Source organism: Callorhinchus milii, unplaced genomic scaffold (genome assembly GCF_018977255.1).
Source record: "Callorhinchus milii isolate IMCB2004 unplaced genomic scaffold, IMCB_Cmil_1.0 Scaffold8, whole genome shotgun sequence".
Classification (NCBI taxonomy): domain Eukaryota; kingdom Metazoa; phylum Chordata; class Chondrichthyes; order Chimaeriformes; family Callorhinchidae; genus Callorhinchus; species Callorhinchus milii.
Genome location: NW_024704749.1, coordinates 13,679,687 through 13,695,556, shown reverse-complemented (window position 1 = coordinate 13,695,556; position 15,870 = coordinate 13,679,687). Strand labels below are relative to the sequence as shown.

At 44.2% G+C, this 15,870-nt stretch overlaps 2 protein-coding genes across 8 annotated transcripts in view; both read right to left on the bottom strand.

The window, feature by feature from the left end:
• Positions 1–2,348, bottom strand: part of cacna1ba (calcium channel, voltage-dependent, N type, alpha 1B subunit, a) — a 127,171-nt gene extending 124,823 nt beyond the window's left edge. Inside the window, exon 1 of the mRNA XM_042337397.1 lies at positions 2,083–2,348. Coding sequence (XP_042193331.1) covers positions 2,083–2,348 — 266 coding nt within the window. The remainder of the gene's footprint in view (positions 1–2,082) is intronic.
• An 11,994-nt stretch (positions 2,349–14,342) lies between these two features.
• LOC103180404 (histone-lysine N-methyltransferase EHMT1) overlaps positions 14,343–15,870 on the bottom strand; it is a 52,232-nt gene continuing 50,704 nt past the window's right edge. For all 7 annotated transcript variants that reach the window (XM_042337203.1, XM_042337201.1, XM_042337202.1 and 4 more), the window contains one exon: positions 14,343–15,138. In XM_042337203.1, the coding sequence (XP_042193137.1) occupies positions 14,955–15,138 (184 nt within the window). In that variant the 3' untranslated portion in view covers positions 14,343–14,954. The remainder of the gene's footprint in view (positions 15,139–15,870) is intronic.

Below are 15,870 nucleotides of genomic sequence, written 5' to 3'. Positions count from 1 at the left end.
CTGGACCTGAGCTGGGGGTTGGCATCAGTAGGGAGTGGAGGGCGGGGAGGGGGGGGGGGGGGGGAGGAGGGTGACCGAAGGCAAACACAAAAAAAAGATATTTTTGGAGCCAATGGAGGGAACGAGGCGAAGGGACGGTGGGGATGGCGTTCCAAAGGGTGAGGAAAATAGGTACATCGTGGAGATACACTGGGCAGATACATTAGCTGGGCTCATTCTCTGTGTTGAGACACAGTTCTGGTCGCCCCCGTTCAACGATACGGGTTTCCCCACCAACAACCACCACCTCCTCCTCACTTGCCCTGTCTGAGTGAGTGAGTGAGGGAGGGAGGGAGGGAGGGAGGGAGGGCAGGGGATGTATATTTCAGCACCAGAGTGCAGTGAACAGCGCCATTGTAAGGAGGTGAGAAACAGCACAAACAGCATCGCTCAGAAACTTTCGCAACGATCGAAGCTCCATCTCTCTGCTCAAATGTTTGCAGATTTTGACTTGGGAATGAAATCTCGCCTCCTTTATATCGAGCAAAACGTGGCCCCTTCCCTTCGCTGCCTTTACAACCAATTCCCAGGTCGTGCGTGTTTGGGGGTTAGTTGTGTTTTCCACGGTTTGAAAGTAAAAAAAAATAAACAAAAACCCGGCTGCCTCTCTGCATATCTCAATGGCCAGAGAGCGGTTGGTTCTCATGGGCACTTTCTTACCTTAGGCGAAAAAAAATCTCTGGCTTTTTTTTAATATAAACAGCTTTACAGAAATATCTATCTCTCTTTTATCTATCTATATCTATATATATATATAAATAAGCAAAAGATCAGAAGGCTGACAACATAACACCTCACAGGAGATGAGAAGGGGGTTAAGAGAAGGATGCAACAGTTTTCTACGCAAGATTTCACACACCAGTGGGGGGAAAAAAAACGCCTTTTAATATGCAAAATACTCAAGAGACTTGCAAACAACCTCGTTTGCAGAGAACATGGCTAGAATAGGGTTTAATGGCCTCTAGATCTCTCTCTCTCTCTCTCTCTCTCCCTCCCAATAAAGCACCAATAATGCATTTTGATTGTTGGTGAATGACTGGTTATTTCTCGCATCGCCCGGACAGAGTCAGAAACATATTGGGAACAGGTGGGAAGAGGTGGGTTTTGATGGGGATGAGGGACAGTAATATAAAAACAAGGTGTGATGGGTACAGCTGTCACAAATAAAACGTGTTGATTCGCTCGTCTCCCGGGCGCCTGTGGACGAAAGCCAACACTGCCCAGGATCAATAAGGAATTAGAATTCATACCAATAAACTGTCTCAGTCCCATGAGAATGGATGCGCCAAACACAGGCATCTCTGCTGTGCACATCAACCACAAACCCCTGGCATCAAGTCTTCCCCCACTCCCACCACCACACCCGCAAAAAACAAAACACACACCCGCTCAGCACTACTTATTCATTCCCAAATCATGTGTTCCCTTTTTGAAAGGAATAATCCCTTTCAAAAATAAGAAGAATATCATAATAATTTGGTCGCTTCAACCCAGGGCTGTATGTGGGGACGCTGCTGTGCGCAATTGGCTGCCGCGTTTCGCCCACAAAATATACAGTCAACTCACTTTACAGTATATTCCCTGAAGCGCTTTGAGACGTCTCAATGAAACGATAAGGCGCTGTGTCAAATGCAAAGATTATTATTATTATTGTGTCCAATTCAGATCTCTTGGGTTCACATTTAATATATCGGTGCCGACACATTTGTTACATACTAATTGTGTGACAATAATACTTATATAATATTTATATAATAATAATCCTTATATAATAATATTCAGATAATAATGACTATATATATGCGCATATATTTAAGTAGGCATTTCACCCACAAAATACAGTCACTACGATTTACACTATAATCCTGTGAAGCGCTTTGAGACGTCTGAACGACGCGATAAGGCGCTCGATCAAATGCCAGGATCCTTACTGTTACAACACACAAATGTTTATATACACATATATATAGTGTGTAAATACACATACATTGTTACACTGTGTTTATATCAATATCAACGTAAATAAAGAGAGATAAAGGATATGGCCATTCGGTGATCCTTTTGGCGTATTTCCTGATGACATTATCTTCACTGAAAATAAAAAGTGATCTGTTGAGTGTGAAGCAGCTCTGGCGGACAGGGATGGGGTTGTACAGAGCCATAGTGCGGGCTCTCTGGGCCATCGTCTGCTTGTACATCCTTTGGCTGCTTTGGGGGACCCCCTGTCGGCTGCCACCCCGACCCCCTCCCGCAGGACCCCCAGCTCCCCCATAGCGAGGGGTGGGCACCTCTTCTGCGAAGCGAGGCATTCTGCAACAAGTAAACCCACGCGTTAGAATTCCCACCTCAGTTGGAGTCTCTCTCTCTCTCTCTCACAGGGCTGGTGGGTGGTGGGTGGGTGGGGGCTGATGGTGGGTGGGGGGCTGTGGGTGGTGTTGGGGTGGGCACAGAGCCTCACAAGTCTCTCCCCGCATGTGGATCTCCTGAGCCGCCCACAGGAGAAAGTCCAGGGTCCATCCTTGTGTGTGTGTTGGGGGTTAATCCCCACCCCCAGAAGTCGAGCCTTTGCAGCAGAAGAGGGGGAAACTCTCTCAATCGTTCTTCGCACAATCTCTTCGCCTTATTCTCCCAACTTCCATCTCAGGGTCGCACCACATCCACACGAGGCTGACAGGACAGTGCGATGTAAGAGATTTATATATATATATATATATATATATATATATATAGATGATTTTTTAAAAAAAGGAACCGTTGTCTGGAAGGTATCAGCTGTTTTCTTTCTCTCTGTCTCTCTCTGTCGCTCTCTGTTTCTCTCTCTCCAGTTCCTGGTTGAAGTATTTATATAAAATATTTATATAGAGATAAATACATAGATTGATCTCTCTCTTTCCCTCTGTCTCTCTCTCTCTCTGTCTCTCTCTCTCTGTGTCTCTCTCTCTCTCTGTCTCTCTCTCTCTCTGTCTCTCTCCCTCTCAACACAGCGTCAATTTCAAACGTTGAGAGTAACCAATTTACTAATCTCAGTCTCTCCTCAAATATATATATATATATACAGTAATGTCCATGTGATACTCGGAAGCCAATCACTAAGAGAACAATACTCCACCTTTATGACCAATATCAGCTGTGTGATGTGATGTAGAATTCACCCACTCCCTCCCTCCCTCCTCTCCCTCCCTCCTTCCTTCCTTCTCTCTCTCCCTCCTTCCTTCTCTCTCCTTCCTTCCTTCTCTCTCCTTCCCTCCTTCCTTCTATCTCTCCTTCTCCCTTCCTTCTCTCTCTCTCCCTCTCTACTGTTCCAGAAGCCACTCACCCACTCCCTCCTTCCTTCTCTCTCTCTGTTGTGTCAATTACAAGACAGACAAAGCCAGGCGTGTCCTGCAACACAGACACACCAACACCCCCCCCAACATACACCCCCCAACACACACACACAGCAACACCCCCCCCCACATACACCCCCAACATACACCCCCCAACACACACACACACACACAGCAACACCCCCCCCCCAACATACACCCCCCAACAACACACAACACCCCCCAACATACACACACACACACACAGCAACACCCCCCCCCAACATACACCCCCCAACATACACCCCCCCAACACACCACACAGCAACACCCCCCCCCCAACATACACCCCCCCCAACACACACACACAGCAACACCCCCCCCCCAACATACACCCCCCAACACACACCACCCCCCCCCAACATACACCCCCCAACACACACACACCAACACCCCCCCCCCAACATACACCCCCCAACATACACACACACACAGCAACACCCCCCCCCAACACCCCCCAACACACACACACAGCAACACCCCCCCCCAACATACACCCCCCAACACACACACAGCAACACCCCCCCCCCCCAACATACACCCCCCCAACACACACCCCCACAGCAACACCCCCCCCCCAACATACACCCCCCACACACACACCCCCCCCAACACACACACACACCCCCCCCCCCAACATACACCCCCCAACACACACAGCAACACCCCCCAACATACACCCCCCAACACACACAGCAACACCCCCCAACACACACACACACAGCAACACCCCCCCCCAACATACACCCCCCCAACACACGCACACACACACAGCAACACCCCCCCAACACACACACACAGCAACACCCCCCCTCCCAACATACACCCCCCCCAACACACACACACACACACACAGCAACACCCCCCCCCCCAACATACACCCCCCAACACACACAGCAACACCCCCCAACATACACCCCCCAACACACACAGCAACACCCCCCCCAACACACACACACACAGACAACACCCCCCCACCAACACACACCCACACACACAGCAACCCCCCCAACACACACACACAGCAACACCCCCCAACACACACACACACACAGCAACACCCCCCCCCCAACACACACACACACACACAGCAACACCCCCCCAACACACACACACAGCAACACCCCCCCAACACACACACACAGCAACACCCCCCCCCAACATACACCCCCCCCAACACACACACACACACAGCAACACCCCCCCAACACACACACACAGCAACACCCCCCCAACACACACTCAGCTCTGATGCATTTTTTTATATATTGCTATAAATGATGTTAAATGGTAGATTCCCCCAAAAAAATTGCATCGACTGTGTGTTTATGCATTTTTAACGGAAATCTGTTTAATTGGAAACGCGAGTGTGGTTTTAATACTTTTAGTTACAGATCTGTGCCGTTTTCCCCCAAAACAATCACATTTTCTTCCTCCCCCCCCATTCCCCCCTCCCCCCCACCCCTCCTTCCCCTTTGTAAATGTCTCCTGTTAAAAAAAACACCCCAATAATCAACAGGTGGGTTTCACCCCCAGGAAACTGAACCTCTGGTCAACTACACATTTACGTTACAGAAATTGGAGATGATGCACATATTCTTTCTGTCCCCACACACCCACACCCCACACATACTCTCTGTCCCTGTTCCCCCCCCCCCCCCACCCCCAAGACACCCACACTGTCTCTCCCCCCACATTCAGACACACACATAAGACTTCACTGCCTCTCCCCCCAATCCTCATCAGAGACAAACAGCCTCTGGGATGTCACAGTCAATTAAACGTGGGATGTTTGAACTATGAAGTGGCGCAAAAGGCAAGTGCCTGTGAGTGGAAGAGGGAGAGATCCGGGAAGCAAAGACCTGCGTTTGATCTGCCGTATATTATATTATATATACAGTATATATACATAGACTTAACTGTGTTTTTCTGAGCCACCTCACACCGCCTTACAATCATCAGGACTCAAACTCACACCTTGGAAATTTACAGCAGAGAAAATAATTCTTGCCTCCTCTCCCCCCCCCCCACCCCCCACACACATCCATTTACATTTTTTTTCCCTTTTCAGAGATGTTTCTAATGATGTAAATGAGCTATTTTTATAATTACTAGTTATTATGCAAGCGATTCCAAACCAGCCCATCGGTAAATAAACCAGTAAAAACAATGGCAAGAGTTTATCTGCGTCTTATGTTAGTGAACATTATTTTTTAATATGATGTAGTTTTAGGGGCCGGATATCTATGGATATTAATTCTGCCTCTGATCTCAGGAAAGAAAACCTCTGCAATTCTCTGTCACGTTGTCTCAGATGGATCCTGGAAAGAAACAGAACTCTTTGCATCCCTGGGACCAGGTTTTGCTTTCAAATCTGACAAATTAATATGAAAACAAAAATATATATACACAAATATCAGTCTATTTTGAAAACACAAATTCAAGCATTAAGTATAATAATGATCGTTGAATTTGATACAACGCCTTATCACGTTGTCGAGACGTCTCAAAGCGCTTCACAGGATTTTACTGTAAAGTGTAGTGACTGGGTATTTTGTAGGTCAAACTAGCAGCCTATCAGCAATGCCTCACAAACAGCCGTGAAGTGAATGATTAATATTTTTCTGGGAGATTGTTGACCAGGAAAAACTCTCTTTTCCAATAGCAACGTGGGATATTTCAATGTACGTCCAAACGGCCAGACAGGACCTGGGTTTATCCAATAGATGACACTGGGACAATGCAGCTCTGCCCCCCACACCCCCACACCCCCCAGTGCAGCAATGGAGTATCAGCCTTGACTGCGAGTTCATTCATGGAAACTTAATGAGACAGTTGAGTTCATTACATTGGAAGAACTCCAAATGGAACAATGGTTTCACATTGATTTGTTCTCAACAAACAAACCTCTTCCAACTCTGTGACTCGATCAGCGGCACAGATTATATTTCAAGATCACACGACCCCCGAGGGGAACGCACTGAAGCCAATGTTCCGATCAAACTCTGAGAGGCCCTGACATAAACTGATGAGCATCAGCCGCCCCGTACACTGATAGCGCCATGTGATAATCATAGTATAATGATAATCCTTGCATTGCATGTGCCTAAAGAGCCTTATCACTTCCTCGAGACGTCTCAAAACGTTTCACAGAGTATACTGTAAAGCGAACAGCCAATCGATAACTAACTATTCAAGAGCTATTGGGTCAGCCTCATTCATAATATGAATTCTTACCCATCAAATGTCTTCGCTGTTGGCGCTTTTCATGTACACCTTAAAACAGGGACTAGTAGGAGTTTGAGCATAAAATACCACTCTGAATTGGGAATATAGGAGGCAGTCATTCAGCCCCGCGAGCCTGTTCCCCCATTCTATTAGATCAAGGTTAATCTGTACCTCAACTCCAAATACCCACCTTCGCTCCATATCCCTCGAGACCCTGACCTAACAGACATAAATAGGTGACAGAGAGTGCACAAGAGGAACAAGTATTGGCTGACATGTCCCATTTGCCCTCCCTGTTTCTCCTTTTGCTGCTTCCTGACATCAGTTGCCTGAAGAAATAGTTCGGTAGAAAATAGTGAAAGCAAGCAATCATGTATGTTTAATAAAACAGTCACTGCAGTTAAACAATAATTACTTGTGAAGTGCTTTGAGGCATTTCAACACGATGACAACAAGAGATCCATTTAGTGAACTGACAGCCATTCAAAATGGGAAAGCGCAGGATGATAATCCTTGTGTTATCATTTGATATCACATCATTAGGACGTCTCAAAGTGCTTCACAGTATATACTGCAAAGCGGTGTGACTGTGCATGTTTTGCGGGCTGACAAATAGGATATCTGTCTGCACCGAACAAAAGTGCAAACGGGTTCTTTTCCGCACAAGTTTCTCAGAGCTTTGTTCCCCGCTCCCTGATTTATGAAGGTGTTCGTGTGCTTGCACTGTTCCAGTTTTTTTTCAATCTAAAAAAAATTGCTTGCGCTGCATTTTAGAGAAGCACATTAACATTTCCCTTCGCTGCTCAGTTACAATGGCACATCTACTGTCCATGAGATACGGATACTTTAGATTAAATTGTTCAGGCCATATTTCCCCTCCCCCCCCCACCCCACACACAAAGGTTTGGGGTATGGCTGCTAACTCTCCTGTTTTATATAAAAAAGGAATTGACGATTCCTGACAATCTTGTTTGAAAAGAATCCAGATTTGACATCAATATGTTGCGACGTTGGTTTTGTTTTTAAGCTCCTCGGGACGACGTCTCGACGTGAAAGGCCTTATGTATAAATATCAACATGTATTGTTATTGCTGTAATGTGTCCATTGTTTCATTGTCAATACTTACCAAAAAAACGTCACACATTATTCATAATATTTGGTCTGGAAAGACTCATACATTCACTACAGGTAGAATAACAAACAAAATGTTTAAAGTAATGAACCGTGACAGCATTTTCATTTGGGCTCATTTATTATCCATATACCCACCTGCCTTAGGCGCAGCCAGAAAGGCTCAGCTTCACTGTCACTATCACATCCGTTTAATTAGCAGAGCATTTCGCTTTGGAAACAGAGCAAAGGACTTACTTGATTGTAAGTGCCTTTTTCGACTGATTAACTAGTGCTTTCTCCTCCCCAGCCCACTCACCGCACCCCAATTCCTTTTAGAATAAAATAGTATTGTTCAGTGAAATCCAACAATAACAACTTGCATTTATCTGTAGGGCCCTCCACGTGGGGTGGGTCTCAGCGACTCCTGTGTGTTTCTTACTTCATTGTGTCTGGTTGGCATTGTGAAAGATCCTGCTACTTGCCTTCTCGATTTAACGCAAAACAGATTCCATGGCTTTGTCGCTATGAAACTTATTGCAGGTAGATGTGGGAAAAAAATATTTGCAATGAAGTCGACAGATAGAAAAGCTTTCTTTTAAAAAAAACAACTAAAGGCCCATCTGCCGGTTCAGACTGACGTTAAAGATCCCATTGCGCTGTTTGAAAAGAGAAGGGAGTTTCTCTTCGCATCCCGGTCAACAATTCCCCAAATAAAAAATTAGTTATTGGAACTATACCAAATGTAAAGATTATCATTGTGATTAAGGCCCAAAGTAATGTTTCCCGATAGCTTTCGTCTCAGGGCAACTTCCCAGCAATTCATAAATGTACAGCTTAATCACAGCTGCTTTGGCACTCGATAATCTACAATTGTGGAGTCCTGTAGCTCAGTGGTTAGAGCACTCGCTTTGCAAGTGAGAGACCTGAGTTCAATCCCAGGCAGAGGGTGAAACCTTGGGCAAGTTTCCTTACTCCACACAGAGCCTAATAATAATCCCTCCAAAACCAAAAACAATAATAAATTGGTCATTTTCAATCTACGACTGTTTGTGGGACATTGCTGTGCGCAATTGGCTGCCGCGTTCGCCCACAATTATACAGTCAATTCACTTTACAGTGTGTTCTGTAAAGCGCTTTGGGACGTCCTCCCGACGTGAAAAGCGCTATATCAAATGCAAGGATTATTATTATTATTATTACAATGTACAGAAATGCACTTGTCAGATTTAGTGCAAGACTGAAGGGGATTTACAAATGCAGATATATATATACAAACACACACCTGTATATGATGCATCTCTGACAATGCAATGCATCCCCAGCACTGCATTGTAGCGTCAGCTTAGACTACTTGAGTTCCAGGTGTTATCGTGGGCAAGAGGGAAGCAGACACACACCGTGGTGTGGTCTACAGACCCCGTGAGAACGACGATGTCCGGAGAGGATTTTTTTTAATTTTAAAACTTTCAATCACCAATATGATATTTTTTTTCTCTCTCTCTCTCTGGAAAAGTCGTGTCTCCAGATGAAAAGTAAACCCGGGATTTGGTTTTGCAAAAATCACCGAATATCAATTCTAACTTGATCTTGCGGTGAGTATATCATAATGATTAATCACTCAGTCTCGACATCGCTCAATAACTGACGACACAGTGTCATTGGTGATGGCCTCTATCTAAGCTGCTAAAAGCCAGACTCAGAATAGAACAAAAGAAACACCTTCACAAACTCCACGACACACGTCATGAGAGAGAGAGAACAAACAACAGATTGGTTGGGAGTGATTTCATTGCAAGACGACAGCTTTCCACAATTAATGGCGTAATTTGAAGCTTGATCAGATTCCTGCCTTGTAATCCATCTCGAGCTTTATGGGCAGCCATTATTGTTGGTGTAATGCAGTTACAAACAGCTTTCCCGAGTGGCGCTTAATGGGAACAATCACAATCTGATCTTTAAGAAGGTGCTGCACATATTACTGCAGTCAGACTGCTATGATATACCTCAACCCTTCAGCTTTGAGCTATCCCTTCACTTCCACATCAGCCCCTCCTTCAATTGAAAACCCTGCCCAAAGGATGGGTTTTGCCGGCATTTGAGCTGCATCTTTTGTGTTTTAAAAACAATTCTAATTAGTTTTATTTCCAATTTTGTTCATTGTAGTTGGCCTATGATTTGTTTATTGAAGAGCTGTGTGTTATTGCCTGCTGCGTTTCTCAAACAAAACAGTCAATTCACTTTACAATCTATTCTGTGAAGGTCTGAGACATCGTGAAGATGTGATGAGGAGGTGTATCAAATGCAAGGATTATTATTATTATTATTATTTATGATATCGACGTCAAACACAGCTCATGCCGAAGCTTATTTTGCGGTCAAAAAGAAAATCTTTGTTTTCTATCAGCAAACTGTTCTCATGATTTATCGTTTGATTCTTTCCTCTTTAAAGCTTACCCGCGTCTCAGCTGCCTCTGCCTCTCTGGGTATCGTTGGTAGATCTTTCCGATTGGAAACTGATCCAGGTTCTGATCCCATTTGTACGTTTCATGTCTTATGACGATGCTGTTTTCCTCCCTGTCCCTCAAAGCCTCCTCACCCAAGCTCTGGAGCTCTTGATCAATTTGCTTTGGGCAACCCGGGGTGCACTCATCTTCAGGGTCATAGGACAAGCTTGAATCTGTGTCTTGTTGCTCATCCTGTAGCTCATAGATAGCGTCATAATAAGACACAGGCTCGGGTGTGGAGTAGGACTTGTTTGGATCCAGAATTTCAGTCATCTCTATATCGCTCTGCAGTCTCGCTGTCTGTTTGGATGTTTTTCTAGAACAGACTGTATGCTGTTTGGGTCCCTTATTAGCATGTTCCTGTTGTCCAGTCTAATGGAGCGCACAGCTGTAACAGCAAGGGCAAAGAGGTGTCTCTACACATGGTAATAACAACATAGGAACCTCAGCTCCTCCTGACATGAGAGGTGCTATATATATATATATATATAATATATGTGTGTATAAATTTCATGCTGTTGCTGCTTGTATTAATTCAGAATGTTTTTTTTTAAAACCTTTCTTTAGGTGACTGCAACACGTGGAAACCCGTCACTGTGTTGAAGAGCGTCCAAAGAAAGGCCCACACGCTATGTTTGATAGTCTACTGCAGTGGCTGTGGTCAACAGCACAGACCAGTCCCCTCTGCTGGTCACCTGAGGAACAGCATCGGCCACAGCTCTGCAATAAAGAAGTGGAGCAAAATTGGGTTTCATTCATCTCCGTAACTAGTTCCTTGGTGCAGATCACCATCTTGTTACACGATCCGCTGGCTTTCTTGTGTTGCTGTGCAGCTGAGCTGATCCCAGTGTCAGAAACAACAACGGCTTGCACTTATTATTAAATATAATTTTGTTGTTGCTATTATAGCTCACGCAGGTTAGCGGTGGGAAGACAAATTTACCCCACAGCAGTTTGTCGCTCTTCCTCCTCCATAACCTTATTCTAGTCCAATCTTCCTCCTGGATCTGCAGTGCGATAAATAGACAAGATACTAACTGAGATCCAAGAGAACAGTACGACTGGAGGTACCGGGTTAAAAAGGCCTGAATTTTGGCGCATCACGAGTGCTTCCACCCACCAATTAAAAAAATATAGAAATAGAACTTTAATCGAGTGACACCTTGAGGCGTCTCAGTGACGTGATAAGGCACTATATCAAATGTAAGGATTATTAGTAGTAATAGTCGTTCTTTCCTATAAAGGCGATTATTAAGCTGCAGATGAACACGGTTTACCTTCACGCTGATAATTATTCCGAAACTGGCCTTTCCTTTTAGCCCATCAGTGAAGCTGTTCCCGACCGACCACAAACTCACCATAAACAATTGACGAGGCCCATTCCTCCCAGGCCGAATGCATGGGTGGCTTTCCCCGCGACATCTTCAGTTCCTTCTAAAGTTGGCTGGGAATTCTTTTTTTTTAAATGATCTTTACATAAAAGAACTTTAGACCCACATCGAACTGGAGTCCAGACACAAGCAGCCGGGAGCGCGATTTGAGACTCAATGAAATTTAGTGGAAGGTTGGAATCTGGCAAATTCACAAGGAAATCCCATTTCCCAAAGTCGTAATAGAGATGATTGGAAGTACAGATACCCATCCGGAGACTCTGCTGAAATCACGTTCAATGGAACAAAACATTTGTTCGAGGAAGCTGTTTGTCACCACCTGCTAGTCTGGCAACTTAGTCCAAATTTGTTGTAGAACTACTCACTGAGGTGATTGCCTTATGTTCCGTTTGATTTACTTTTGTGGGATTGTTTGTGCTCAAAACATGCCTCCCCCTAGACTGTGGGGCAGATGTTTGCCAGGATCAAGCTATTGCTAAAAAATCTGTGGGAGGGGTGTGGTGGGGGGGTGTTCAGGATAGATTTTACACTTTCAGATTTGTATTGTGTGAAATTTGGCTGCTCACAAGTCTTAAGATTAGATTTTATTAATTTGCTTGTGCGTTTTTGTGTGTAAGGAACTCAATTTATTCTGCTCCCCCTCTTGACCACAATACAATCTGGCACACTTCAGCCTTCACTGCGCAAATCCCCATTAGCTCCACCTCTCAGCTGGACTACTCGAACGCCCTCCTCGCCGGAGTGCCATCCACTACCATCCATAAAATCCAACTCATTCAGAACTCTGCCGCCCGCATTCTCACCCGCACCAAACTCCGCTCCCCGATCCCCCCAGTCCTGGCCAGACTGCACCGGCTGCCTGTGCCGTGGAACGGATGCTCACAGAAGAGCTCCGGGACACTACCCCGCCTGAAGGTTGCTGTATAAATGTAAGTTGTTGTTGCTGCTGCACACCGGGTGCGAGTGAAGGTTTGGTGCCAAGAATCTGACCTGTGTGTCATATCCCAATGACGGCCTTGCCATCAACACGGAGGCACTAATGGGTCTTCTTTCCTGGGAGAGAAGCAAGAGGAGAAATACCAATCCAAATATCCCAAGGTTTACTTCTGGCGATTTGCGATTGGAGAACAGCACTGTCGTGGGAGAGATGGTTAGCTCCCTCACTTTTTTTAAAAAAGTACAGGAATTTTTTTAAAAAAGAAAAGCCCCTCTTTTTGCATGATGTATAGCTTGGTACCCAAATTCCCAACACACATCCAACATTTTTTTTATAACAATGCTGCACGTGTTAAACAGACAGACATACAAGGTCTTCAGACCAGCAATTGTGTTGATTTCAACTAATCTGCTGGAGCAGGCACCATGTAAAAACAAAGCCTTCCCACACACAGATAAACCAGAGGGCAAGTCAAAACAGTGCTCCCATTGCACGCTTGCTTCTGTTATCACCGCGCAAAAGCAGCTTTGGCAACGGCCTTGAGAACAGATAAATAAAACAGGTTGTTAGTAGATGGGCGTATCGCTTTCCGGGCAGTAATAATCTCTTTTAAAAAAAAAATTTGATCACCCAATCCACGACTGTTTGTGGGACGCTGTTGTGCGCAATTGGCTGCTGCGTTTCGTCCTCAAAATAGTCAATTCACTTTACAGTAATAATCTGTGAAGCCCTTTGAGACATTTCAACGATGTGTTAAGGAGCTAGATCAAATGCAAGGATTATTATTATTATAATACAGCACCTGCCTTTCCTCTGCACTATCCACTGGCTGAAAGAACATTAGAAATTCTTAATCAAACATGTGCTTATTAGCGTCAGAAGGATGAGGTCACAACAAAACTGTCGACAGTATTCAACACTCCCAATAGCTGGGTCCTTCTTCACAGGATGGGAAGAATGATAAATCAAAGAATACGTTGAAAAATCTGCTTGCATTCATGTGGTAACAATACCTTCAATTCTCCCGCAGGTCTCTGGTCAAAGAAAGCTCGCTCGCTCCAGAACTGCATCTCATGTGCTCAAGGAAGCAGATTGGAACAACTATGGTTGCGATTTTGGCTGTAAACTCGTGAACAGCTGGAACAAAACCCTGTGGTCCCAAGAACATTGCCATGGAGTCAGGCATCTCCTGCGAAGTGCACTTCCCTGGCATCCATCTCTAACATCTAGGCAATGCTGTACTGACTTGCTCTCCACAGACAGGTTGTACACGTGTCGGTCACACAAATACCTTCGTCAATTTACCTGGGAGAAGGTATCGAAAATTTCAAGGCGCCGCAACACGAGGCTGGAACAGGAACAAATGGCCAAGTCTAATTAATACTCAGAAATGGCTCAATATTTCAAGAAAATCTAGCAATTAACAGGTCGACAATTATTCACCCACTTTTCAGCACCCGAGTGTTTTGCTGACAAGATATTTGTGCTCAATTACAGTTTTTGCGAAGGCAATACATTCAGTTTATCTGCTCCTTATATTACTTAAAACTGAATTAAGAATAAACATGTACATGGCGTTTCACCCACAAAATACAGTCAATCCACTTAACAATATATTCTGTGGGACATCTTGCATATGCAAGGATTATTATTATTCATCTCAGTTGATACAATTAAAACTTTTGTTCACTTCAATTTTAAGTCACCAAAAGGACACAGTTGGTCGGGTCTTTGGAAAATAAAAGTGTACACTTTGGGCGAATCTATTACAGAACTGCTTTTTTATTTATAACATTTGAGCAAGATTTGCATACAAATTCAGAACACTAATGGATCAAGCATAAATGCCCTTAAAACCGTCCCAAATTAAAATGAATGCAAACAGTATTTTTGAATGTCTCTGTAAATTTCTTGAAGGGAGGATTCGCACAGAAAGAAAAACTGACCTGCACTAAAGGATGTTTAAAAATCTTTATGCAAAATGGCGTTCACGTCCAAACCATCACGTATCAACAGCCGATGGCGAGTTCGTAAGGGACAAACTATTACTACGGTTATTGCTAAATATCACTACGACATGTAAAAAAAGTTTTGACTGAATTCATGGTAAAAACGGGTTGTTTCTTTATACAATCAGGGAGGTGCAATTTACTTCCGAGTAAAATCACACTAAAATCAGCACCAGAACTGTTGGCCCTCACACTCAAACAAAAAAAGTCCCATTTATTAAATGTCCTATCATCGATATCTAGACAGACAATTCGAAGGAAGAATTTATAAGTACAGCTGAGCTGGCGCTTCCAAAAGTCTCTGCGTGTAAAGCGGAGCCAATTCTCTCAATACAACTCAATGTGGTCCGTGGGGCGGAGGAGCTTGTCAAGAGGTGTTGGCAGTTGTGGCTGAGCTGGTGTCTGGGAGTCGGTTTTGCTGAGCTTCCTGTTGAGCCACTGTGGTTTGTCGTTGAGCGATGGCAGCGGCTGAATGTTTGCATTTCTCCGAACCGCACTGACAGGTAAAAGACTTGCTCTTGATGTCCCAGAACCTGTCTCCATAGTCAAACCTACAAAAGAAATAGTCGTACGTCAAGAGTTTCGTTTAAACGAAAGCAAATTGACCGCTTATTTGCTGAGTGTCATTTGAAGGTATTAATTTAAGGCTTGATTGCCACTGTTAAATTCAAGCATTTTGTTTGTGGTTAATGCATTAAATCATTGTATAAATCATAAAACAGCTACATAAATAATACATTTCTACCCAAGCAATAGCCGTCTTCACCTGCATTGTGTAGAAAGTGAGCTTAACCTAAACCTGAATTATCTAGATCTATCTATTCAAACAACCTTCCCACGTACTACAATCAAACAATTTGTGTGTTTCAAATATCTATTTCAGTCACTGCTTTATTTCTCTCCTCATCCAAGTCTCTTCCTGTCGTGGATCAAATAGATCAATGAATCAAACAGAATAGAAAGTGTAATCAAAAAAAAATGATCTTGGGTGCTTTATAAAATCCTGCTGCGCTGAATATTTATACATTGTGGTAGACACTCAGACGGGGGCACTTATGAATTTGCAAAACATGTTCTGACAAAAATGATTAACTTTCTGGATGGCCTTCCTTTGTAGATGTATGAAGAAGAAAGGCGCAGTTCTGAGCTCGACTTGTGAAGACAGCTGTGAAGTTCAATCATCTGATGAAGTGTCTCAAAGTTAAATGCTCACAGAAGCACAACTCTATAACAATAGTGCATTCACCTCCACTCTTACATAAGAACATAAGAATTGCTAGACG